Source organism: Protomyctophum parallelum (assembly GCF_964188405.1).
Source record: "Protomyctophum parallelum genome assembly, chromosome: 3".
Lineage (NCBI taxonomy): Eukaryota > Metazoa > Chordata > Actinopteri > Myctophiformes > Myctophidae > Protomyctophum > Protomyctophum parallelum.
In genome coordinates, this window is record NC_139698.1 from 32249877 (window position 1) to 32277302 (window position 27426).

The window sequence follows — 27426 nt, forward strand, 5'->3', positions numbered from 1 at the left end:
CTCCCAATACCTACTGCCAAAATTGCTATTTGTTCAGTCTTGTCCTTTTCTTATTTTCATATTTATGGTTCTGGTAATGGTGTACACTGTACATAATGTATGCTTAACCCCTTACCAATAATCTTCACAGCTGCTATTTTGAGTAGGAGATGATTGGCACAGTACACCAGTCCCTCGATGGAATTACCTTCAGCTGTGTTTACCTATCAAAATGGCTGCTGTGAAAAAGGGGTCTAAATTTTGAAGCGGGATTGCGATTATTCCATTTACAGCTATGTTAACACATTTTTCCTTTGAAACTAGGCTCCATCTATGGACTAAAACACTGTGTTTCGGTAGCGACATGAAAACATGGGACAGCTTTTTATATAAAGTTTTTGAATTTAAAGAAAATTCACAAAATCAATCTACATATTTCATGAATTGAAATGTAGGAAACAGAGGTTGGGACAGCCACCTCCCAATAGCAAGTAACATATAAAGTATACATTTTTATATATGATATTTGTGCACAGGTCTGACTACTAAATTGTTTTTAAATATATATTTTTCCTTGTGTGATTGCAATTTGAACCGATGGCTCATATCACCGTATTCACAAAATCACAAACCATGTCAGGTATCTTACAGACGAGCACTCTCTTCTTCAGTATTGTAATCTGTTCCTAGGGTGCCTAGTCCTCTGACATGAGTAATTGCTTGGGTCTGTACTCAATCAAGGCTGTATACTGTGTGTGTGTGTGTGTGTGTGTGTGTGTGTGTGTGTGTGTGTGTGTGTGTGTGTGTGTGTGTGTGTGTGTGTGTGTGTGTGTGTGTGTGTGTGATCCAGCTTGCCAATATACAGCAGGCTCAGGAGGACTAATGAGTCTGACTTTTCCATTTTAAACTTAATGGAAAATAAAACACATAAGCATCAGCCATCATTAATGGCCTGTTCATATTTGTATTGATCAGATAGATGACTTGGGAATTGAACTTGGCCCAGTTGGCCGTACTGCCAACATATAGAGATTCTCAGCAGGCTTTGACCACGTTCACTATAAGTATTAATCAAGTATCTACCTGTCTGAAGTCTCCCGAACACTGGAAAAGCTACAGTACATTGCATACAGTTCCTCATGTTGGAGACACTAGTTCTGCATTCTGTGACAAACAGAAGTGAGCACTAGGTTTTAAAAATAGAACAAAAGAAGTCAGTGGCTCTTATAGATAGGTGCTCTTTGGTGATACAGGTAAGATTATAGACAAAAAAAAAAGGTTTATTTTCTTCAAAGTAGTACTGCTCAATTCCAAAAAGGTGTAAAATGCAGACTCCACAGGAACGCACCCAGGGTGTCGGCCTGGTTCCGGCGAGCTGTCCCGCGTCCGAAATGGTTGAGAAATGACAGTTACTGTGTGCGTGTTCCCAATCCCCAGGACGCACCCAGGGGGCCGGCCCGGTTCCAGGGGGCCGGCCCGGTTCCAGGGGGCCGGCCCGGTTCCGGCGAGCCGCCCTGTGTCCGAAATGGTTGAGAAAGGACAGGGTTACCGTGTGGGGGTCCCTCTACTGTACTGTATTGTCACAAGCTTGTCTGCAAGCTTGTTGCAAGCAGCAGCAGCGAACGTAGCCCCATATGAACCTCAGTCCCTACGCTAATTCTGTAGGTCAGGAGCTACAGAATGAGTGTAGGGACTGAGGTTACATATGGGGCGCAGCTGGAAGAACCACTGAAGAGAGGATGGGTTAGCCTAGGTTGAACTCACCCACAGTGGATGCGATCCTCTCTGTAAACCGCGATGGTTGGAATAATATATAGTTTGACTTATTAGCTGTTGAACAGTGAACAGTTGAGTATGAGTAAATAACTCGATCCTGCCCATGGACCATGGCAAATTAGGCTACCAATAATTGTCTGCTGCTGGCGCTTATGGTTTGATTGAATAGCACTTTAAGAGTTTGCAGTCCCAAAGTAGCCTACAGCTGCCTGCTCCACGCTGTGTGGATTAAATATTGCCAATGCAGAATTGCTGATGTCAAATCAATCATCAATGCTGGTAAGACTGCACAAGTGTTTGTGTGTATGTGTGTGTGTGTGTGTGTGTGTGTGTGTGTGTGTGTGTGTGTGTGTGTGTGTGTGTGTGTTTGTTGTGAGCGTGTGCAGTGCGCTGCGTTATACTATCAGCATAGTAGTAGCCTAGGCTATAGATATAAAATGGTCCCATTTCATGGTAATTTACAGGCCCGGGTCGGGCGCATATATTAATGTGTGTGTCGAATTTGAAGTCGGTGGGGCGAAAGGTTCTCGAGTTACACACAGACAGACAGAGACTTGGTGCATTTATAGATAGATGTATGTAGCCCACCGTTTCCCAAACACTGGTTCGGGAACCATTTGTGGGTCACAGACACATGTTTATGGGTCAAGACTTGATTAACAATCACATTTTCTGTTCCTACAAAAGAAAAGTTAATATTTTATACGTTTTAAAACAAACGAATCTAAGAAATTCCATAAATAAGCTCACAAGTCACAACGTGGCATTTACACTAGTTTGGGTCACCGGGGAAATGTCTAATATCTCTTGAGTGTTGAGCTTTAATCTTTGGGAAGGCCTACTTGGCCTGAGTGCCTCTGTTGTGTCTGATTGCAGCAGACACACAACCACACCGCAGTCTCCCCTGGACTGACCCAGGATCAGGTTTCTGTTCCAGAGACAAGGAGACTTCCTCTCGTCTCTTTACCCTGTGTCTACAGACTACAATGCAGACAGACACGGAGCAAACAGAGACAGTCCTGCTTGGTAAAACCACCGTGCTGAAACGCATAGCAGACTGCAGAGGGTAGAGCCATGGTGTTTAGTGTTGCGGTACGAGTGCTTATTAAGAAGTCAGCCACTGCAACTGTGAAAAACACAGCCTCGCTGAGCCCAACCTTCCCCACACCCACAAAAATGACAAATCGTCAAGTGTTCTACAACCAGCTACCACAATAAACAGCCCTAACAAGTATTACATCAGCGCAGCAGTATGACCAACCGCTGAGATATACAATTTTATCAGAAAATCCCCCATATTGCACAACATAGACAGTTACTTTAGTACAAAACCCCCTGATTGCAGCTGCTTCTACAATCCCAATTATATCCAGATTTTCTCTACTTTGACCAGACAAATCCAGAACCGATTGCTGATCCCAATTTCCTAACCATGCTCTGTCAAGTGCAGCATCTTGTGAAAGTCAGGCCAAGGGCTACTAGGGCACATACATAGTGTAATGTAGACAATTTATTTAAATTACATTTCCTGCTGTCCGAAATGTATTCACAAACTACCTCTGACAACAAGCATTGCTGATTTAGAATGATTTTAGTCATTTTAGATCAATAGTACCAAGTATGTGCAAATAAAAGGTACATGTCAAGCAAAATGTCTGATACCCAACTGAACCATAGGAGATGGGACAAACGTGACCATTACACAAACATAACTGGCTGAAACATGGAACAGATAGCTAGTCAAATAAGGTGATTTGTAGGGATGCACCGAAAGGGAAATTCTTGGCCGAATAACGAATACAGGAAACAGTTGGCCGAAAACCGAATACTTAAATAATAATCACTATTATGGGTCGATAAAACATTTATTCAACTCTTTTGAATGCATTAATTGCACACACTATTCGGTGAGATATTTTCTGCCTATTCGGGCCGAAACCAAATTTAAACATTATTAACGCTGCCGTCCCTATATTGCGCATGCAATTATTGGTGACAATCTTGGGATTTTTTTCGATAGTAGCATTTTCAATAGAACTGGCTGTGAAATCCAGTGGCCAGATGGATGTGTGGATCAGTCCCAGAACCTCTCAAAATGCGTTCAGAACCCAGCTGTCTGCGTGGGTTGGAGGGGAGCAGGACAGGAAGAGCAAATGTTTACAAAGGGAGATAACCGGTCCAAATGTTCTGCACAATCCCACCCTCAAAAGCCTGTCTTAGTCAATAACATGTTTACATCATTAACTTTTGGACTAATCGGAGACCTCTGAGGCTACAGGAGGAAGGTCAACAACATACTTGGCAAATGTACCTTATTGGAAAGATAGTACATTTGATCTAGGCAAGACAAAGTCGCTTCAAACATGAACATTTCTCCTGGACTGGTAGATGGAATAATAATTAACTGCACATTTGTAAAGAATGACAGGATCAAAACTCAATCAAGAACTATTCAATTTCCTTCATTCGATTTGGTTATGCCCAGAGCAAAGGCAGGACACCCTACAAACAACACAAACAAATGACTGACGACTAAAGGTTCCCGTGACTCCAGTAGCACAAGGTATAAACAGAATGTTAGTTCTTAAGGGAAGGGAGAGTTTTACAGCCATCTGAAACAATTCCTGGAAGAAAAGGAAATGGCTGCCAGCAGCACTCTAAGTTACAGGCCTTGAATAAACTTGTGACATCGTCAAACAGAAAGAAGCCAATGCCAGACAAGTAAACAAGGGTAGTGAATGCTGGTTGCCAATTTATAAGTTACAATTAAATGCCATGCAAGATAAAATATTCACGCAAGAGACAAAGTTTTGGCTAAAGAGAGTAGGTACATTATTATGTACTTGCACAGAAACATGCACAATCCAAATTTCCCTTTGTAATGTCGGTGACCCCACAACAGCTCCATTATAAAAGGCCAAGTCGCATCAGTGTCACTCCGTGTCGTGGATGAAGCCAGCCAGTTCATGTTGAAATCTGGTCATCCTACAAATTACTGCTGTTCCATGGTTTATTAAACTGTGAGTCATGATTGCTAATGCGGCATGCATGCATTTCCATTAGTGGGCTGCCATGTGATCATGGATCGCAGATTACTCATCCTTCTGGATGCCAAGCTGAAAAAATACGATACTACAGTGGAGTCTGAATAGTAAAACAGGCTTTCTCTTCTGTATATCTATGCTGTTCTGGTCAGTTAAAATTAATAAAGAAATACTTAAGAGTCAACATGATGACGTGTTCCCTGCTCCTCACTGCAGCCAGCCTGACCTACCAGTATGTGTGTTTGTTATGATTAGCCACCAAGAGTTAGAAGATTTGGACACACAAAAATGAGTGTACACACGCACACGCGCACACACACACACACACACACACACACACAGAGAGGGGGGGATATGTAGAGATACAAAGAACCAGGTAACAAGAGAAATGAGCAGGGTAACAGAGTGAGAGACAGGCAGGCAGCCAAAAAGGGATAAAGACAGGCAAGGAGAGAGAGAGTATCAAAGAGAAACAGAAAAAGACAGGCATACAAAGACGGGTGTTCTAGGATCTAGGAAACCAGGACAAGATAAACTTTATTTCTGTCATAAAGTGAACTTAACCGTCTGGCATATTACAGAGTTTATATGACTTCAGTACAGTATAGCCTACTAATGAGGCACACCCATTCTACTGGATCCACCTGTGAGTGCGTAAGCCTTTGGCAGCACATTATCAGAAATATTTAGCCTTGGACTCTATCCAACCAATTACGTAATATACCATGACTCTTGGTCAATTCATCATCTACTCAGGCTTTTGTGAGCACCCCAGACAGACAATCGAAAAATCCCAACGTTTTTCTGGTGACTGTCTGATACTGCCCTCCTAATATGTGAGGTGCCTGTGTTTTTTTTTTTTAATAAAGTAAAGGAAAATGAGCATCGGCAGCCTGAGAAAGCCCAGAAAGAAATAAGGAAAAAAGTAATAACCTCATGTATAAGGAGGGTGTTGTTGATGGTGGTTGAAGTTATAATGGGTTTGTATTGGAAGGGGGTGGGGCAGCTAAAATGAATATAAAATATCTAAATACTGAATAAAGCAACTTAAAAACTACAGTAGACAAAAGAAATTAACAAAAGTTTTAATGAAAGTGAATTAACACCCCAATCTCCCAGTTCACCGTCCTTTCTATTAGTAACACCCAGCCCCCAGGACGAAGTTTTATCCAAAAGACGAAGTTTATTGATGTGAAAACAGTTGGACGTCATCGAAAAAGACGAAAATTTTCCCCCCCGTTTAGCTGACGACAACGAAAATCTTAAAGCGTTAATAACTCGCGATCTAAATCATCCCAAGAAAGGATCCTGTGATAGATGGCCCCCCGCTGTCCAGTCGCGTTAGATTTAATCATGCCTCCTGTTGTTGTTGATCGCCTTTAGAGTGTTTTGGCTACATTTAGCTGCTCCAGCCACATCCGGTATAACTTCCGGTCCGTCGGTAAAAGTGCTATAAATCAATTGAGCGCTATGATTTAATGGATTAAATAACCCCGGGCAATCGGAGTGTTACCAGCGGTTCCTAGGGATCATGGTTGAGCAGCGCTGTACAAAGAACCTGTACAGCCCCGGCTTGGTTCTATAGAAATTCTCTACTGGTACTGCAGCTTAGTTTAGGCACCTTGAATGGTTCTATGACAAAAGTGCATTATACATTGAACCTTTAGGATAGGTGCTGCTACATAGCAGGTTCCCCTTATGATTACAAACCAAAGAACCCCTTTTAGTGCTATTTAGCACTATTTCTGTTTAGCACATATAACCAGACCAGTGAGTGAAGTGTCCTGTCCTCATGTCCTGCTATTAAACAACCAAGTATCATGTCAGATGTGTCCAACTGTCAATGTACAAAACACTATGGGACGGCTAGGCGTGAGATGGGGGTGTGTTGGCTCTATGTATTTCAGCAATACGCAGTTTCAGAACCAGAGCCCCACTCTGAACAGCAGCACAAATTCCTCCTGCCTGCCTGGGGCTTTGGCTGTACGCCCCTCCCTGCAGCAGCAGCAGCAGCAGCTAACACCACATGGGAGGGCTAAACCTTCCATTTTCTACCACATGTCTTGCTCTCTCTGGTATGTTTCTTCTTTTAGTTTGATTTCCTTTAATTCAAACATTCGTTTGATTGAACATTTCGTCTGATTTCCTTTAATTCAAACATGAATTAATAGTTTATGTGGGAAACCTTGTATGTCCAAAGCCAATCATTCACTTTCCAAAATTACATCATAGGCCAGCCAAGTCTATGGACTTTTAATGACTTGTTAATAAAAGGCTGTTAAATTTAAGACCAGACCCACTCTACTCACTGCATCTTCCAGAAAACATGAATTTAAGTTTTTGAAGGTCTCTCTTTGTCAGCCACACATATTCATTTAGTTCAATTTTAGGTGCATCCATTAATGCTGCCACAAAATCTCAAACCAATCAATTACCAAGAACCTGTGGAAAACAGTCCAAAACAACTAGTAGAGAGTAGAGACATGAGCTGTTGTTCTACTGTGATGCCTATAACACGTCAAACAGCAGCCAGTCCCCTGTGGTGCTGTCCCTCTCTGGTACATGCCATGCCAGTGCCACCCTCCCCAAGAGCACGACTCCTCCATCTATCTTTTCCCACTATTGTAGCTCTCTTTCCGCATCTGTATATCATGTGTGCTTCCCACCACCACCCTCTGCATATAGATCTATTTCTCTGATGCCCTTCACTTTCTTTGCTACCGTCTCCATTCTTTCCTCTTTAACTCAACATCCTTCATCCTATTTTTCTCCCAACTCCACCTCCTGGAACAACAGCGTGTGACTGACAGCCAGTCAGTCACCATTGGCCACCCTCACTGTGTCTCTGAGAGCACAATACAAGTCTGTTAACGCCGGTGTCAGCAGGCTTTGGGCTCTGGGCCAGACAGCCGCTGTGTCTTTTGTTGGCCAAGCTGAGGCCGCAGAGCCACACATAGTTTGCCAGCATGTACCGCCACTGTTGAAACATCACCAGGGCTACAGCAAGCAATCAGCTGGCTGCAATTGGGTGTCGTAGGGCAGGCCATCAATCCTGCTGCTAGTGGTCTGTCTACAGAACTGTCCACTGTGGTGGACTGGAACTCACTGGAGTTGAGCAATGGAATGATTCCTAAAAACTGTTCTAGGATAGTTGCTTGTTGTTGTTTTTGGTCAAATTGGCTTGCAATTGCACTAGGATGGTCTCACCACAAGGTGCTTGATGGTATCCATGGGAGATGATCATTACACAAGAGGAACAAGGGCATTCAGAGACTTGGGGCACAAGAGACTAAAGCCCAGAACACACTCTCTGCTCTCTGGAGAAGAAGCTGGTGATGAATCAACACCTTTAATGAGGAACTAATTCAACAAGCAACACATGATGTGTGCAGTTGTTGAAGTACTGTATGTGTGTGGTCACCCCACACACACACACACACACACACACACACACACACGTAGCCAAGTCATAAAACAGTATGCCGTTTACGCCTGTGCTTTGTGTCTGTGATACGTCACTGACTTTACCTCTCCGGAGCGGACAAAACGGAGGGGGGGAGAGATTTGCATTCTTTTAATCTCCGTTCGGTTGTTGACTGTTCCCAATCCGGCTACTCTATGGTGGGTGCAGTACCCCCTGGCGTGTGGCAAGAAAATGTTTCTGGTTTCTGGACTCACTCCTTGCTCTTTCTCCAAAAGGTTGTAGAAACATACACAGAACTAGTTCTCTCTCGCTGGACCAGCATGAGATGCTCTTTGAACGCATTTTTAACTCTCTCAATCTCAAGTCATTGTTATAATTCGGTCCCTGTAATGTGTAAAGTGTCTATTTAAATGTGCATTTCTGAACTTTTCCATTTTTTCTTCTTCTATAATTTTTGTCCCAAGATTGTGCAAATTTCTATGCATGAGGAGTCCAAGCCACTTCTTTTCACCTGACAGGGGGTAGTTTCCCCGGTTGGATGTAGCTCATGGAAGGAACACATTATTTCAACCAGTTCTTTGTTTGGTGAACCGCTGCCGATCTACTCTGTGAAGTTGAGGAACTTTAACGTTGTGTTGCATCCTGCGACTGGGGCGTCGTCCGCAATCTCCTGGTAAAAGTGAGCCACCGGTCGAGGTAAAAAGTACAGCTGCATTGTGTTGGACACACACACACACACACACGATGAACATGCACTTCAAATCATCTCCTTACCCGCAGTCTGGCGCAGGACACCAGCGACAGTCGGGGTCAGCCACCAGCCACCTCCTCAGCATGAACTCCTCGTACTTCTCCATGAGCACATGGTCACCCAGGATCATGCGGATGTCGTGAGGGTTGAAGCGCTCCGAGCACTCGGGGCAGCTGATGTTGACGCGCGACTCTGAGATCTCGATGCGCAGGTACTGACGCAGGCAATCGGCGCAGGAGCGGTGCGGGCAGGTCATGATGTCTGGGAAGCTCTCCCTGGAGTGCCGCAGAAGGCACAGCGGACACTCCAGTAGCTCTGCTTCACCTCCGCCAGCACCAGAAGAGGAGGTGGTGGTGTAGGAGGACGGCCCTGAGGCAGATGATGTGGAGGCAGCAGCAGCAGCACTAGTGCCAGAGGTGGAGACAGCAGTGGTCCCTGCCACGGAGAAGAAGGCAGCGTTCTTGTCGTTACACATCTCGGAGTGGATGCTCTCGATACTGGCGATGCCGTCGACCCCTCCTCCTCCGTGATGATGGAGGTCCCGGGACCGGTGGCGCCCCCCAGATTTGGGCTCCCTGCCCCTCCGTCGAAACAGCGAGGCCAGGGAGAGGCGCCTCTTCTTGGGGGCCTTCTTGACAGAGGGCAGAGAGATTGAGGAGGCGGTGGACTGAAGGTCTCGGTCTGAGCCCATCACGCCACCGCCTCCACCTGCTAGATGCTGGTGCTTCTGCAGACTCATGCCTCCAGAGGAAGGAGGGGAGACAGAGGAGGGAGGAGGGCCCGGGGGGGAGCCAGAGCTGGGAAGCCTGCCCCTCACATGGGTGGGGAGGTCGGAGAGCGGGATGGGGGAGGGGGAAAGGTAGTCTACTGGGGAGGGGGGGGCAGGGCGGGGGAAGGGGGGCAGGGAGGGAGAGGGTCCGTCTGGGTTTAAGACATGATGGCTTCTCCTGATCAGCCTCGTGGTCACATCTAACAGCCGGATCTTGGCGGAGGGGCGAGGGCTCACTTGCTGTGAGCCCACACGCATGCAACAGAACCTGAAGTGAGATAAAAACACAAAAACAAGAGGTCACATAAGAGTGGAGATGGAAGATGGGTAAGATCTATGGTGAAAAGACTATTCACCTTCAAAAACCAATTGGTGACAAATGGACATAACATGAGGAAAGAAAAACAGGTGTGCTTCCTCTGGAAACTGCCCTTGGTTGAGGCAGTGGGTGGCTCAGCTTTGAAAATAACAACACATTTAGTGCCGGAAGTGCATCAAAATAGAAGCTCCGGGGTGCCAGAGTTGTCTGATCGCTTTTACTCTGAAAGCCATGAACCGGAAACACTTTCCTAAAAAAGTTGACTTTACAAAGTGACCTCACATCCCCGATCATCTTAATTTATTTTTTTACGCTCCAAAAAGCGTTCATATTTTGCGGGAGAGACGGATGAGGAGCAGAAATGAAGCGCCAGCATATCGATCCATTCATCACCAAGGAGAGCGCCCTGGATTAGGAGATACGAGTCATTCTTTCCGCCACGCTAACATGGGAGTCAATGACAAGCTAATAGTTGCACAGAGCGTTAGTGTACGGAAAGCGAAAAGCGAAATGCCAAAAACTATATAGGAAAAATTCCGAATATTCTTATCTCGCCCCGTGTCACTAGGACGTCGCTAGGACGTCCACAGACGTCGTAGGCACTAATTTTTCGGAATCCTTACGACGGCCTCAGGCGTCGTATGAACTGAAACAGTTAAAGGGTTAGATTTTTGGACATAAAGCTGTATAAAATACTAGCCATTAATATAGAGGTTGGAAAGGTATTAATTGATTGCCTAAGTCCCGTGGTGGGAGTTCTGCTCTGGTTTTGGTAGTTCCGAGGGGCACTGGGGGAACAGTGATACTTAGCAGCCCCCCCCCCCCCCCCCCCCCCCCCCCTCAAAAAAAGTTCCATGTGACAGAGGGGTCGAATTTGAACAAGAGTTGCTCTATATGGTAGAAATAGGTCAACAATACAAATTTATTTTTAATGCTTGGCCCCCAGTGCCCCTCGGAACTACTTGATTTTCACCAAAACCAGAGCAGAACTCCCACCACGAGACTCAGGCAATCAATTAATACCTTTCCAACCTCTATATTAATGGCAAGTATTTCATACAGCTTTATGTAAAAAAACACGTTTCAGCTGAGCCTTCTTCAAAGCAGACTAAAAAGTGTATTTTTTTATTCTGCTCTGAAGAAGGCTCTGCCGAAACGTGTCAGCGTTCGCAACTTCGCGAATAAACACGAGAAATTGCATCTGAGCCAGTCTTGCATCTTTTATTTTGGAGTGCCGCTTTTTCCATTTAGTTGGTTTATGAGGGACATAACATGAGATTTCTTAACATTTTTTTAACAAGAATATACAAAACTATGTTAAGACTTGGTAGACTTGAAGTGCAACACTTCCACTAGCTGGCAGCAACAGTATCCATATTTTCCATCACAGTCAAGATAATAAATCCTGCTCCTACTGCATAGTACATTGTGTGTCTTTCAGTTTGGAACATGATTACCTCCTCCAAATAGGAGAAATTTAAGAAAGCTGGGAGAGAAGTTGAAGTGGAGGAAGAGGAGAGAGAAGGTGATGAAGAGGAAATGAGAACACACTCCAGTTAAGTGCTTTGCCAGTGTGCACAGCGGTAGAGACCCAGTGGGTACACCGCACTGGTGTGTGTGTGTGTCTCTCTAATAACCGAGGTAATGTCGAGTTGTCGACGTGACATCTTCCACTAAAGGGGACACAAGTGGGCATCAAGCAAATGAGAAAACGGGTACAATAAGTCCCTCTTACACCATGTCATTGCCTTATCGAGGTCTGTAGCTATGATTCAGCAAAAACACAAACTGTCCTTCCCAGGACAGGCCTTCAACACAAGGACATTAATTTAAGCACTGATGTCTTATGCAATTCGGGTACAATCTCCCAGAGAAAAAAAGATCTATGTTTCACTCAGTCTAAACCTAGGAACAACAAATGGAACCATGTGTATATGTTCTTCTAGTTATATAATCATTATATAACATATGTTATTGTTATTACACAGAAGTGTCTAGTTCATAAAGAGTAAACTTGTCTAGTTTATCAAGAGTTTGTTATATAATGACCAATGCACGTTTGCTAATCATCGACAACTTCTGTCTGCTAATACCGTTGCTTGGCATCGGCGTCGTGAGTGCATAGCTTATCAGTTAGTCACTGATCAGAGTGGCCATGAGACACTGTAAATAGGTGAATCCCAATTGGGAGTGTTCACCCTACTAGGTGCGGTACTAGGTAGAATAGGGTAGGGCACTGCACTGGCACTACCCTGTGGAGGTGGCATAGTGCACACGCAGAGGGCACGTCTGTGGATTGGGACAGCGTTCACTGGGCTGAGCTGGGCGGAGCCGAGTGGAGCTGGGCGGAGCCAAGCCGTGCCCAGCTTTCTCGACTGGCGGCCATTGCTGTTTACACGGACTGACTGCAGTGTTGTTAAAAGTAGTTAAAACTACCTTTTTAACCCACGGAATTTACTTTCAAGTAATTTTTGGGGAGTATTTCGTTGTTTAAACTTCATGTATGTGGTCAATTCATCATAAAAGGGCCTATTTAAAAATATCCCACAACGGCGTCGGAGAATTCAGAGAACCGTAGGTCTCGCTTTGGGGGCTGTCACCAGGGAGCTGTACCCGTTTTTACCTCTCCTTTGTCGGCGTGGGCCGGGGCGATTTCCCCCCGTTTCTCCTGCGGGGCGACGTGGTGCCCGTGTGTGTCTGTTGTGGATGTTTTGCAGCCTGCATGCGTTTCGTTTCCAGTTGTTTTGTTTCCCCGGGTGTCGGGTGCAGTGTAAATAAAAGCTATTCTATAAAAAGTCTATTATTGTTATTATTACTATGTCGAATCTGATTTTGGCTTGAGTCCTGACTCGTTGCAAAGAGTTGCTGAAAGGAAGGATATACCAAACTGCATAGCCTATAGCCTGCTATACATAATGCACTTCATAATGATAAATGTTTTTACATTTGGACAGAATACAGACCATCGTCGCATCTGTTTGATTAGTATTTAAACTGATTTTGCTGCTCATAAATAATATAGCATGGATTATTAGCTAGTATATATATAAACGGGTGCTTTGGGAGTTTTTTAAAAACCCGATCCATACAATACAATGCTGTGAAGGAGGTAGGAGAAAGAAAAACAGCGAGAGATTAATATGAAAACTAGATCATAGTTGCTCAATTTGCGTTTCATTTGTGGTGTTATTTTTATTTTCTCATAATGTTGGTGTGAATATATATACATGTCGTTTATGGCGGGGGGGGGGGGGGGGTGTCATATATTTTCCTGTAGTCCCTTGGGGGAGAATTATCACAAAAAGATATTTGGAGGCCGGGGAGAAATAAAAAAATGAAATCACATCTGCACCACCATCCCCTGGTGGATAAATAACGATCAGTCTCTTAGATAGCACAGCAGGCACCAACAATAACTGATCTACAAGCTCATAGCGCGGCGGCACTATGCAGAGCTTGTAGATCTTCTGTATATTATATATATACTGGCATAAATTCCCGCTTCTATATTCCCGCGTCAGTGACGTCAGTCTCCTACAGACCCAGTTAGTCGTTTTATTTGCTCGTGATTATTTGCTCGTGATTTCTTTCTTGCCAGCAAGATGGATTTAGACATCGTTATTTTATATTTTTTACTTTATTTTATGTTGGAGGAGTTAGAGATGCAACAGCGCCCTCGTCGGCGCTTGTTGTATCTCAGGCTGGGAAGGACAAATGATGAACAAGTAAGTTCATGGTTAATGTGTGTATGCCTATATACCTTTACAGCCAGCTAAAGCTAGTTCGTTTTCATATAGGCTAAGTTTATTGCTATAATGTCATTTTACTTTGACAATATAGGTCTACTTTTACATTTAAAACACATAGGCCTATATAGCCTATTGTACAGTGGGTATAAAATGTTAATTCAACTGAGAGAAATGAATTCATCAGAATACTACTCTTAGTTAATCACATTTGCATACATGAATGAAAAGGTTAAACCAGGCCAGCTCTCAGCTCCAAATGGATAGCCTACATTTATAACAATATTATTTTACTGTGTAATCTAAAACAAATCTTACAAATGTTGTCACTCAGTTATTTAAAACTGGTTTAGTATACACTGTAAGACCGACCAACCTAATTCTTCTCATTCTTTCCCTAACTCAGCCAAGAGGTCCGAGAGGCCCATACTGCAGGGTCAATCTGCATGTGCCTGTCCTGGTCAGGTTCTTTGATGGTGTTGACACACGGCCTGATTTTCGCCTGAGCAGAGAGTCCCTGGCAGTCTTGTTGGATCTCCTTGTCCTAGACCGACGCCATGGATGGGGTGCCACGTTTGAGACCCTGGTGTTTCTCTACTGGCTGGCAAGTGGAGCATCATACAGGGTTGTGTCAGATGCCTTTGACATTCCTCGTTCCACTGTCCACCGCATTGTTCACAGGGTCACAAGGGAGGTGGTGGCCAACCGCCACAGGGTCATATACTTCCCCAGTACCCCTGAAGCCCTGGAGGAAGTGACCCGTGGGTTTGCAAGGCTGGCTAGACACGCTGCTTTCAGCAGAGCAGCTGGAGCGATCGACGGCTGCCATGTCCGAATCACTGCACCAAACGGCCCCGATCACCAGTGCTACCAGAATAGGAAGCTTTTTGCTTCCATTATTCTGCAGGCACTGTGTGACCATCGGGGCCGTTTCCTGGACACGTACGTGGGCTGGCCTGGGTCGGTGCACGACGCCAGAGTGCTGCGCTACAGCCCACTGTACAGTTCAGGTATATAGTTTCATCATATAGATATTCCACTGTTACCTTCTTAGCTTACGCATGTTTCATGATAAATGCTTTTATGTGATGTATTCCCATGCTTTTGTTCTTGCTTAAATGTAAATCGCTCTGGATTAAGAGCGTCTGCTAAATGCCTAAATTGTAATTTCAAATTCTAGGTACCTACCCTCCTCCAAACCACTTCATCCTCGCAGATGGAGGTTACCCGTGCCTCCAACTCCCTCTCCCTCTCATCACTCCCTACAGACGGCCAGTACCTGGCGATGCCGCACAGCGGTTCAACCACCACCATACCAGGGCACGCGGCATTATTGAGCGTGCCTTTGGTATGATGAAGACCAGGTGGCGGTCCATATTCCTCCATGCGCAGGAGGTGCACCACACCTTCGTACCCTATGTAAGTAATCATTGAACAGCCTATAGAGTTCCTACACCAGTCAACTAAATATAGGCTTAATGTGGTTAAGAAGACTTTTTCAGTAGGCTAACTGTAATTTATCCCCAACCATATGATTTCAGGTCATAACAGCATGCTGCGTCCTGCACAACATCTGTCTGGACGCAGGGGATGTTGTGGCACCGGAGGACGAGCAGGTGGAAGATGAGGGACAGGATGAGGGGGAGAGAGAGTTGGAGGCAGTCAGCGGGGACCTGTGGCGCGCCCAGCTGACTGCGGAGGTGAATGGTTTGGAGGAGGAGGTGGTGCAAAATGTTGACCACGACTATTAACAGGCAAGTCGAACAGATGTACCGTATATCTACTGATTCCCATTTACTTAGAAAGGTTTTGAATATTTACCGTAGGAAATATTTGTAATGTTTTCTATTCTTGCCTCTTTCTAAAAACAATGTTCCAGTGACATGGCAGCCGTCGATTCAGCCGGCCTTGCAAACCCACCTGAACATTGCGGTGGACAGTGGAACACACCCCAGATGCCCCACTTGCTAGCCAGAGGACACCAGGGTCTCATTTGTGGCATCCCGTCCATGAAGCCGGTCCAGTTCACGGAGGTCCAACAAGACTGCCAGAGACTCTCTGCTCAGGCGAAACTCAGGCCGTGTGTCCACACCATCAAAGAACATGTTTTACTAACTTTTTTTCCCCTCTATGCATCATTTGGAAGCTGTACAGTCTGTATAAATGTGAGCTTTTTATTGTCATTTTTCCTTCATTTATTTTCTCTCTGTGGATGTTGAGAGAATGTTTGAAACTTGTTTTCTGCCACAGGACTGGCAAGGTAAACCGGAAGCCTAGTTTGTGCCTTTCTTTAAGAACCTTCGAGCCATTGTTGTATTTTGTTGAAGGTTGAATTGGAAGTCAATGTGGGACAGGAAATGGTGAGTTCTATTCCAAAATGCTTTTTCTCCATTTTGGGGAAGAAATATGTTTAAGCACAAGTTCTGTTGTCAAACATTTTTGTAGTTGGTAAGCAGATGCCTTCATAAGGTTCATTACTTCAGTGTCATAAAATGTGTGCTTATGTGTGATGCTAATTCTTTAGGGGACTCAAATGGAGGATGATATGGCATTTTAGAATGGAACTCTTTGGATGTAGCGATTAGCTGGCCACGTGTGGCAGCAATTAATTGTGTACAGTTAGTCTATCGAGTCTGTGCAAAGCCATAAATGTAATCACAGAATGGGGCAGAAAGCGATAGTATGTGTTTTGTATCGATGTATTCCATCCAAACAATCAATTGAATTGCATCTTTGGTGAGAGAACATTGTTGTTATTTAGGTCGTCTTTCTAGATGAGAAAGACACCAGTGTACAGTAGCATTACCTTTTGGCTCCGTGTGTGTGTGTGTGTGTGTGTGTGTGTGTGTGTGTGTGTGTGTGTGTGTGTGTGTGTGTGTACACATACAGTATACAGTCTATTGAGAGCCCAGCAGATAACCCAGACATACAGTACAGGTGTTGTTGCTGTCACATGACAACCTTGAGATGCCAATATTGTGAACTCTTGACATTGTTGGCACCACTATGAAATATTTGCCCTAATGGAACTTTTTTTTTTTTTTTCATTTTATTATTAGATTAGTTTTAGTCGTTTTAATAGATTAAGAATAATTAAGCCAACTATTGTTTTTTCAGTCAATCTTTGCGCAGGTGAAGAATTTCACCTCAAGTCTCAAGGTTTTCATTTTACAGCAGCGTATGTAATCCCGTGGCCCATAGAGAACATGTTAAACTGCATACTGCTTGAATATAGGATACTGTACGTACGTACAGGCTAGAGAATCTTAGTCCATCTTGGTTAAAAAAAAAACAATACACAACACTTTTGTTGCTTTCCACTTTGGCTTGTCACAACTTTTATGCTTGACCATCTATAAGGTTCAGATACAGGCTCGCCTGACAGACGCAAATCAAAGGCGGTCATCTCTTTCACACCATATGCACTTCATGTGAAAGTAGATTACACAGGGAAAGTATTGGTAGCATGCTACAGTGCACCCACACTGATGTGAGTCGTTCTGAATTAGAAACAAAACAATGTGATCTTATGTAATTGATTGTGCTAATGTGTGACTGTGAACTCTTTCTGACCAAACTTATTAGCAGTTTTGAAATCAAAATATGTCAGTATTAACATTGTTAATCTATGTTCAAGCTTATTTGGTCCCAGTTGTGTCCAAATGGTTAGCCGGATTTAGCACTATCTGCATGAGAGATGGGTTTTCTTTCTTTTTATTTTGTCAATATTTTTCAAATCCACCCACCACAGGTGGATTATTAAATGTTTCACACAATGTATGGTATTACGGATATTGTGTATTGTGTTCCAAAATGAAATCTGAAATACCTTTTCTATGAAGTGATTAAAAACAAAGCATGAAGATATTCTGTCTGCCTCCACTGCCTTATTCCTTCATAGCATGCTGGCTGTTGTTTCATTAAAACTACAATCCTTGATTTTAAAAAGACACTCAGGACCATGATTCTTTATACTAGCAATGCCAAATACATGTGAACCTGCCTTATTTGCTAACTAAAACTCTGTTTTTAAAATGCCTTGTTTTGCTTGCAGAAGCTGTTTGTCTTGTTTTTCGATGGGGTGCTGTTTTCAGTGAGGCTGTTCCAGCTTATTTGTATTGTATTTTTTTATGTCCGTTATCACTTCATTCTTACTTGGTGCCTCGATCAAAGTTGTTTTAGACAAGGGTGACCAGTACAATATTATTTTTCTTCTGATTCTTATTTCGAGAGCAGAATTATTGGCAGAAAATGTGGTATAAAAAGAAATACAGCTGTCCAAAACCATATATCAACCTTTTATACAACTGCATATTAATTTTGTGTACACCTCCATTATCTTTAAGGTTTCTGCACAACCATGGTTCCATGCTTGAGCCCAAGTCAGACAAGTCCTGTTAATGTCTCTGAGAGCATCGTTCTGAGGTTTATGACACCACTGATATAGGTCACCTGATGAAGGCCGTTCACGGCCGAAAACGTTGTGCCTTATCTATTTATTTATTGATTATTTATTTATGTATTGAATAAAAAGCAAACACCTTGGAGCAAACCTGTGTGCGGACTCTCCTCTCTTCACTGTACTTACCTTAGTCCAGCACCAGACAGGAACTGGATGTGCGCTATATACCACTGATATAGGAACATACATTTTACAGAGAACTGTTAGGATTTGGAAGGCATTTGTAGAATCGACCTCAAGGAAGGGATTCAGTTCTGGATATACTGTACATGTAATTTGTGGAATAAATGAGTTGGTAAAAATAAATCTAATAAATGCAATCGTTATTAATCGATTGTCTGACGCCTGAATCTATTGTTGGTAACACATCTCCCATATTTCTGCATGTTATCTAGTGACATCTGCTACCGCTCAGGCTTGTGCTTTCCAAAAAATGACATGACCTGATTTTGTGAATGACTGGCTCTGGTTCAAGATGTGAATATTTAACTAATCGTTATTTTCTAGATTGGCCTGTGAAGTTCATAGTTCAGTAGACGAGCCTTGGTGAAAACATGCCTCGTTGTGTTCATTCAGGTATAACTCAAGAATATAACAAGCTCTCTGTATTTGATTGGCTGTTAGCATGCTTGTAAAGCGGACCAATCATTTCTCATTTCTAACTTCCCCGTTTCACTGACTGTGAAACTGCAGTGGGTGTTTACATTCACTCATATTCACCATTTGTAAATGCACCATTTACCAAAGAAAATACTTTTCAGGGTATTCTGCCTTATACCCAGGGGGCAAAGTGGTTTTACAGACTTGGAGCGTTGTGAAAGGTTGTGCACCAGAAATGATATCTAGGACCATCACTGATCACAACCTAGGTGGACAACCTGGTCAACTAGCTACTGGAAAGCTACAGGGTGGGTTCAAACAAATCCCACCCCAATCTCTGAAAAGGCAAATCCGAATAGGGCAAAAGAGACAAAAAGAAAGCCTATAACTTGATAATGCTCACTCTTATCTTCATCAAATTAGCTGTGGTATGAACCAGGAGCCTACCCTACATCACCAAAGAGTCAGAATGCATATGGTGCAACATACCTCAGCGACCTCCCAGAGCTGTGGGTAAGAACAGCCCAGAATGCATACCTGCCTATACATGAAATGGTAGTGGCGTTGGGACATTCACAGTGTTGTGCCATGCCCTTCGTCCACAGTCTGAGTGGTAGAGATATCACTAGTTATCCATATATTTTGTAACCAATATTAATGTTGCAGTTTGATGGGCAAGTCATGCTGAATATAGTAGCCTAGTTGCTGCCGTTGGTGAAAAAAACAGTTCAACTCTGAGAAAATGTTATACCGTATTTGCAAAGTCAGTAGGAACTATGTAATCATGGTGCATTATGTCATGTCTTATACCAAATAAATAAATGGGAAATAAAGGTCAAATGGAATGCAAAACACTGGAGAAATCAAGTTAAACACTTTATTTTGTGCTTTTGTCATCCAAAATAAAAGTGTAAAGTATCTGTATGAATAACATTTGAACAATTCTCAGTAAATGCAACTATTTACAAAGTCATAGGAACTTCAAAAAATAAGTGTAAACGTCTACACTTAATTGAGGAGAACACAAGTATGCAATCATGGTGCACCATGTCAAGTTTCATAGAGTTTTAAATCAAAATGTCAACTGCTAAAGTTAATTAAAAAAAAAGGCAATGGAAATCATTACAAAACACTGTTACCTGACGCTGCCAGATGGGGGTAACCAGTATTGGGTAGGTTATATATGCTTTTATATATGGGAAAGGCAGGCTGACTTTCTAGGTGTAAGTATGTAGGACTAGTAGCGCGCCAAAGTTTGTTTTATTGTAATATAAAATTATAAATATAAATATAAAATAAATATATAAATATATAAATATATAAATAAATAAATAAATAAATAAATTAATTAATTCCAGTAGAACACAAATAAATAAATAAAAAGTACATTTAACACAAATTGATTGCACCGAACGTGAACTGGCTACTCTACTCTACTACATTTTAAACTATTTATCTACCATTCTCTCCAGTAGCGAAAACAGCCGGTCCATTCTCTCTCCGCTTTCTCTAGATCTCCTCTCCTCCGCTTCCCTTTGTAATTTCATGTCCTCTTTTATTAGTTCCAGGAACTCATCATGATCTCTCACCCTTTTTCTTTTCTGGCCAGCCTGGACATTGGGCCCTGGTGTCCCTGACCCTTCTCCAGCTGTACCCGCAGACACTACTGTTTCTGGTACAGCTGCAGGTACAGCAGTGTCCACAGCAGCGGAGGCAAGCAGGACAGGGGGGTTGATTGAGTGCCTCTGCCCCAAAACCTCGTCCATCTGGGCGAAATAAAGCCATGAGGCAGCTGTGGCCTTGCCATCCACCCCCTCACCAGTCTTAGGATATTTGCACTCCTAAGGAAAGTGGAAAATGAAGATTTCAGAACCACTGGCTTAACAGGTTATTTAGTACTGCGACAATGGCCCCCAGAAGTCGGCATACCCCTACCGGAGTTAGGACCAAACACAACATAGTTTTCCCTCATCTCTAAGGCCTCCCATACATGAAATGGATTCTTGTATAAAAATATTTTACTGCAAAAGTGGTGAAATTGTTATTTAAAGTTATACAGCTCAAACTAAAAATAAAGCCTGTCCGTCTGGGGGTTGAGGCACTTAAAGTCATGTAGATTCACAATGGAAGCTCTGAGAGGTTCAAACTTGAGAAATGATAAATTGTGAACAAATAGATGCCGCTTCAACAATAGTACAGAGAAATATGGAAAGCCTACAGTGGAACTACTAACTATTATTATGTTGCAGCACATGACCTGGATGCTCCCTCATCAAGCTCAAATCTCAATATTATCCTCATAAATATAGATAATCAAGTTATTCATTTCTGATTGGGACATCCCTTGTATCAATATGATATCCATATCATGATATTAGACTGGATAGTGTCCATGATTTGGGATATTGCACTATTGTGATATTGCAGTCAGTGTAGACTACTGGACAGGCAGTAGGCTCTGTTACACTAAAGATAACTAAATGCTAGGTCACTCTCCACTCCAGTCAGCTAAATAGCTACTTGATTTCTTTTCACATTCCAAAATATGTGAAATGATTTTACCTGTCATTTTATGAAGAAAGCCACATACTGTAGGCATTAAGATGCAGGTGGAGCCAAATACTGTAGTATAACTTGACTGTAACCAAATGGCTGTAACCAAATAACTACAGAAATGAATAACTTGCTGTTATGAGGATAATATTGAGATTTGAGCTTGATGAGGGAACATCCAGGTCATGTGCTATTAAATGTCATGATTAAAAACAGTTATTTCAAAGGTATAATTACATACTTACTTTATATTTGGCCTTGAAATTCTCCCACTTCTTTTTGGCCTGCTTCGGAAGAACTTTGTCGGCAAGATCCATTTTCTCCAGAATGGCACTAAGAGATTAAAGTAAATACACCACATTAACACAATAGAGACTGCAAGGGCCAAATGACCACAAACACATTTATGTAACCTTGGGGTGGCGCAGGTGTTTACATAAGCGTCAAGTTTACGGGCATGGCTAGGGTGGATTGACCCGGAAGGGCAAATGGCTTTGACCACAGGTACGTCAGCACTTTCAAATGCTGTGAAGCGAAATGTCAGTTTCATTCTGAAATATCCATTCTGTCTGCAATTTATTCTAATAATTTGTTCTAGGTAAAGAAGCTTTTTCCTTCCTGTGTTGTGTAAAAATAGAAAGATCAAGTCAATTCGGCTTGCTGGATATTCACAAAAGTGATATGTGTCTTGTAATATGAATGATCAAAAACGAGACTGAAAAGTGAAACTGAAAATTGCTAGACTCATTCAAATGGCTACATTTTTAAAACAAAGCATGATAGAAATGTTTTCTCTTTCCCTGGTGAAAGCAGAGGATTATAGCTTTTATTTGAGCTATGGTATGTCTCTGTAACTCTTATACCGAATATTTAATGGTCATAATAGAAGTGTTTTGAAAAGAAAACAAACGAAATACCACAAACCTCCACGCAGCAGTTGCTGTGAATTTCTGTCCTGTGAACAGGTCCTCGTGGTCCCTTCTCATTTGGATGAATCTTTTGTTTGAAGACACCGTCCCTAAAAAAAAAAACATTTTACAATTTAGGCATTTAGCAGACGCTCTTAATCCAGAGCGACTTACATTAAGCAAGAACAAAGAAGCATGGGAATACATCACATAAAAACATTTATCAAGAAACATGCGTAAGCTAAGAAAGTAACAGTGGAATATCTATATAATGAAGCTATACATATAAACTATACTACTACTATGCTATACATATGTACTATGACGTGCTATGACTACATACAATGCAATTATAGTGCTGTCTACATAACATGCTATAAGTCTGTATCAAATGCTATCTAAGTCTACAGAAATGCTGTCTAAGGGGGTAGGATAAGTGCTATGGGCCATGATGGAGTCTGAAAAGGTGGGTTTTCAGACTACGGCGGAAGATTGGGAGTGATGCTGCAGTTCTGACTGCAATGGGAAGTGCATTCCACAGTTTAGAATGGGAGTGATGCTGCAGTTCTGACTGCAATGGGAAGTGCATTCCACAGTTTTGGAGCCAGAAGGGAGAAGAGTTTGGGACATTACTCATCTAGTCCTCTATAGCAGTGCTTCCCAAACTTTTTCATGTCAAGGACCCCCAAAATGATACTCATTATCCTGCGGACCCCATTAGAAAAGATATGCCAGGGACAGACCCCCCATAAAAATGTCTTTACAGCTCTAGCAGTGATTTTCAAACAGTTTCATTTCAAGGGACCCCCAGTTTGACCTGAATTAGGCTATGAACCCCCATTTAATGGCATTTCTATCTCTGGGACCCCAATGTATATTGTAAAATCAAAGTTAATTTAACTCTGAGTGTACCTGCCTGCCTGGGGGACCCCACTTTGGCAACCACTGCTCTACAGTAATTTATAACATTTGACTGAGTGTATACCCCCCCCCCCCCCCCACACACACACACACACACACACACGCGCGCACACACACACACACACAACTTACATTTGTAATTGAATTGGGCAGCCTCACTGGCCTGGCCCTGGCCCTCAGTTGAATCGTCTTGTATTGCTGAGAAATGCAATAAAAATACATTAGGCCACGTCAAATTAGGCTTTTACCGACCCAAAATAATCCAGAGTAGGCTGCGCCATTTAAACCAAATACTAGTCGGACTCGTCGTGACATGTCCAACAACGCATGTTTAGTTTAAGCACAACATTTAAAGACGTAACATCTCAGTCACGTTTACTTTACTACTACCACCATGTTGGGCATTTGACTGTCCCGAGAACACGTTGTTGTGTTGGTGTGAATAACACAACAGACTGGTCGGGAGGAACGCACCAGTGTGACTCTTTTTTCTTTGCAGGGAGTCAGGTTAAATCAGATTCGACCATAGACTCGACGTAGTAATAATAATAATATAATAGCTGTTATTTATAAAAACTCTCTGCTGGCAGCCCCCAGTCCCCGGGTTACTGTGTAACGCGAAAATCTCCGACAACGTCGGTGGATATTTTTTATTTGGCTGTGTCATGATACATTTGATATCTTAAATAACTAAATACTATCCCAAAGATATTAAAATTACCTTCCGTGACACAACAACACTTTTAAAAGTAGTATAAAAGAGTATAAAACTTACTAGTTTCCGACATGTTTTTCCTCTTCTTGCTGCGCTCGGGCTGGTGGCGAAGGGAGAGAAAATAGAAATGCCGGATGCGCAGAACGGCTGCGCCGTGGCGATGTACACTGCAAGGTTCTCAGCCAGGCAGGGTACATCGCCACTGGTCTTAGGAAGCGGTCTCGGGCGGGGGAAATTAGTGCGCGGCCCTAGTGCACTAGATGACCGAGTATTTAGCGCCCTGTGGATTGGGAAGCACTCCGGGCGCGGCGCTGTGACGTCATATACCCAGAAATACGCACTTCTCAGTGTCTACACTTCCAATTGGGATTCACCTATTAGACTAGTCGACTAGCTATGCAAATCCAAACCACAAAGCTGAAACCTGAAAGAGAAGACCATCTCTTACAGACCTCCAGTGTTTCACAGCAGCACATGATCATCATGGATTCATGCCATGGCCAATGGTGACACATGGTTTACCAAGATAAGCTGGGTTTACCACCTCATCTTGTCCAGGTGCCTTGGTGTGGTGACGAGGTGAGTGGGGGAAAAACGCCTGCTATTTAGTGTTGGCCGTTTCAACTGACTGACTTCATAGTCATGCCTCCCAATGAGTGGGAGTGTTTAGGTGTCCATGGTTACACATTGGAAATGACCCATTAAGTGGACACACACATGACACACACACACACACACACACCATCAACATTGTAATCTACAATGTGCATATTGCACAAAGGATAGCTAACGCAATTTGGGTCAGTCAATCACATTGTACTAAAACACTTTACTGACAAGGTTTTGTATTTTATAACTAATCTGGGTGAAAAACAGTACAGTTTTTCCATCTGATAAATAAGAGAGGCTTATTGAGTGACGGCATCAGTCATTATGAGCCATAGCACGGGAGTCTATCCCCGTTTTGCAAATCTGGGAGATGGATTGCTCTTATCATCATACATCATCATGAATCTCATACTGGCCAATCAGAATGCCTGTTGCCTGTGATTGGTTAGCTGATTTGCTTGTTTACATACGACTTTAAATTTCCTTTCAATGTCAATGGCGTTTAATGTTTATGTTTAATTTACGTCATATTTAGCGGAATTTTGACCTAATTTCGCCGTTCATTGTCAATGGCAAATATTGAGACGTGTGGGGACTTAAGCTGTTCTTGCCTATTTTATTGTGCATGTCCCCTTGGGGAAACGTGTCCTCTGCATTTAACCCAAATCCAGTTGAAATGCTAGTACTTTGGTCAAGGGCACAGCAAATATCTAACAGGCATGTCTTTTGGTGTGAGAGGCCGAAGTACCAGAGGAAACCCAAAGCAAACACCGGGAGAACGTGCAAACTGCTACACACAAGGCCAACACTGAACTCATGACCTTGCTGTGAGGCAATAGTGCTAACCACTCTGAATCCAGTTCTCTCTGTACTGGTGGTACCACCGCAGAGGTTGTGGGTTCAAATCCACCGTGGTGCATCCACCTTCGTTGAACATCTACACAAACACAATTGCCCATTGTTCGGGGGACGGAATCCAGCCGGGGACGCCGGGGAGACTTACAGTGAGAATAGTCACTGCATGGAATCCAAGGAGGAGTAGGACGAAGGCTCTACTGAGTAGAGCCTTCGTCCTACTCCTCCTTGTGATTTTTGTTTTTTTTACCCCTTTTTCTTCCCAAGAGAGTAGAGTCTACTCTCTTGGGAAGAAAAAGGGGTAAAAAAAACAAAAATCACAAAAAACTATCCAGTTCTCTTTAATCAAGAATTGGACTATTGCCATAGTCAGGCGAGGTAAGGTATGCAACTGCTCCTAATAATTAGGATGGGTAATAAAGAACAGATTTCATGTATGTGAGAAATACAACTACTAGGCATGTATTGTAAACAGGGCAACAAATACATAGCCTACCTGGCTGCTGTGCAAGGCTGCCTGTCAATCTGTGTGAAAGATCTGCCACCAGTGTCACTAACATTAAAAACAGCAAGTATGCCACACAAAGCATTGAGCACATCATGAAAACCTGAACAATCTGAAGCTTCAACTGCACGACTGACACAACCTCACTCAACTGACTGACTGATACAAACTCACTCGACTGACTGACTGACACAACCTCACTCGACTGACTGACTCACACCTCACTCGACTGACTGACTGACACAACCTCACTCGACTGACTGACTGACTGACTGACACAACCTCACTCGACTGACTGACTTACACCTCACTCGACTGGCTGACGCCTCACTCGACTGACTGACTGATACAAACTCACAAACTCACTCGACTGACTGACTGACACAACCTCACTCGACTGACTGACACAACCTCACTCAACTGACTGACTGACTGACACAACCTCACTCGACTGACTGACTGATACAAACTCACTCGACTGACTGACTGACACAACCTCACTCGACTGACTGACTGATACAAACTCACTCGACTGACTGACTGACACAACCTCACTCGACTGACTGACTCACACCTCACTCGACTGACTGACTTACACCTCACTCGACTGGCTGACGCCTCACTCGACTGACTGACTGATACAAACTCACAAACTCACTCGACTGACTGACTGACACAACCTCACTCGACTGACTGACAACCTCACACGACTGACTGTGTCTGACACAACCTCACTCAACTGACTGACTGACTGACACAACCTCACTCGACTGACTGACACCTCACTCGACTGACTGACACAACCTCACTCGACTGACTGACTGACAACCTCACTCGACTGACTGACAGTGACAACCTCACTCGACTTGAAGATGTTTCTAGTTTGGCAGTTTGGCACCAAGCAGCACTCTGCAGGCTGGGTAATGGCTTTGAACTCTGCTATTGTGTTGTAGCTGGATTGCACCTTTATCTGAGAGCCTTCCGTGCCTTGCATAAACACAATAAAATGTGATGCTGAAAACACGCAGTGTGACGCAGAAGCAGCAACTAATAATTAAGCCCAGCTTACCACGTGCAACTCACACAACTTAAGTCATGCTAACACAAAGAAAGGCATGCCATACACGCAAGCAAGCACACACACAAGCATGTACATAAACATAAATGACAATACACAGTACAAGCCCATGTATCGCGTTTTCAATTCATTATGAAACACACAGTCACACCCTCGCGTTATTGGCTAAAAGTTTAAAACTCTGAGGCATCCCATGATCCTAGCTGTAAACACTAGTGGATATAAACACCCAGAGGGACCCAAAGTAGTCAAGGCAGGATTTCAGAGAATGTGCTTATTTAAAGTGCTGAAGGCAAATCGTGTTAATTTACATGTTTTCTAGGGGTATTAAGGTCTGCTGAATCCAAATCTGCTGTATGCCAAACTCAAAAATGGATGCTAAGCCCTCAAAATGGACCATTTAAAGATGGCG

At 43.2% G+C, this 27426-nt stretch overlaps 2 protein-coding genes across 2 annotated transcripts in view; both read right to left on the bottom strand.

Annotated features, from left to right (window-relative positions):
- Positions 1-27426, bottom strand: part of rnf19a (ring finger protein 19A, RBR E3 ubiquitin protein ligase) — a 53855-nt gene that overhangs the window by 12547 nt on the left and 13882 nt on the right. Inside the window, exon 2 of the mRNA XM_083761620.1 lies at positions 8998-10011. Within this exon, the coding sequence (XP_083617746.1) occupies positions 8998-10001 (1004 nt within the window). The 5' untranslated portion in view covers positions 10002-10011. The remainder of the gene's footprint in view (positions 1-8997; positions 10012-27426) is intronic.
- Positions 20282-24061, bottom strand: LOC310856376 (uncharacterized protein). Its single transcript, XM_083761758.1, has 5 exons — positions 24028-24061; positions 23385-23450; positions 22348-22441; positions 21669-21756; positions 20282-20711 (listed from the first exon to the last, which is right to left on the bottom strand). Exons 1-5 carry the CDS (start codon positions 24038-24040, stop codon positions 20319-20321), a joined length of 654 nt encoding a protein of 217 aa, XP_083617884.1. The 5' UTR covers positions 24041-24061; the 3' UTR covers positions 20282-20318.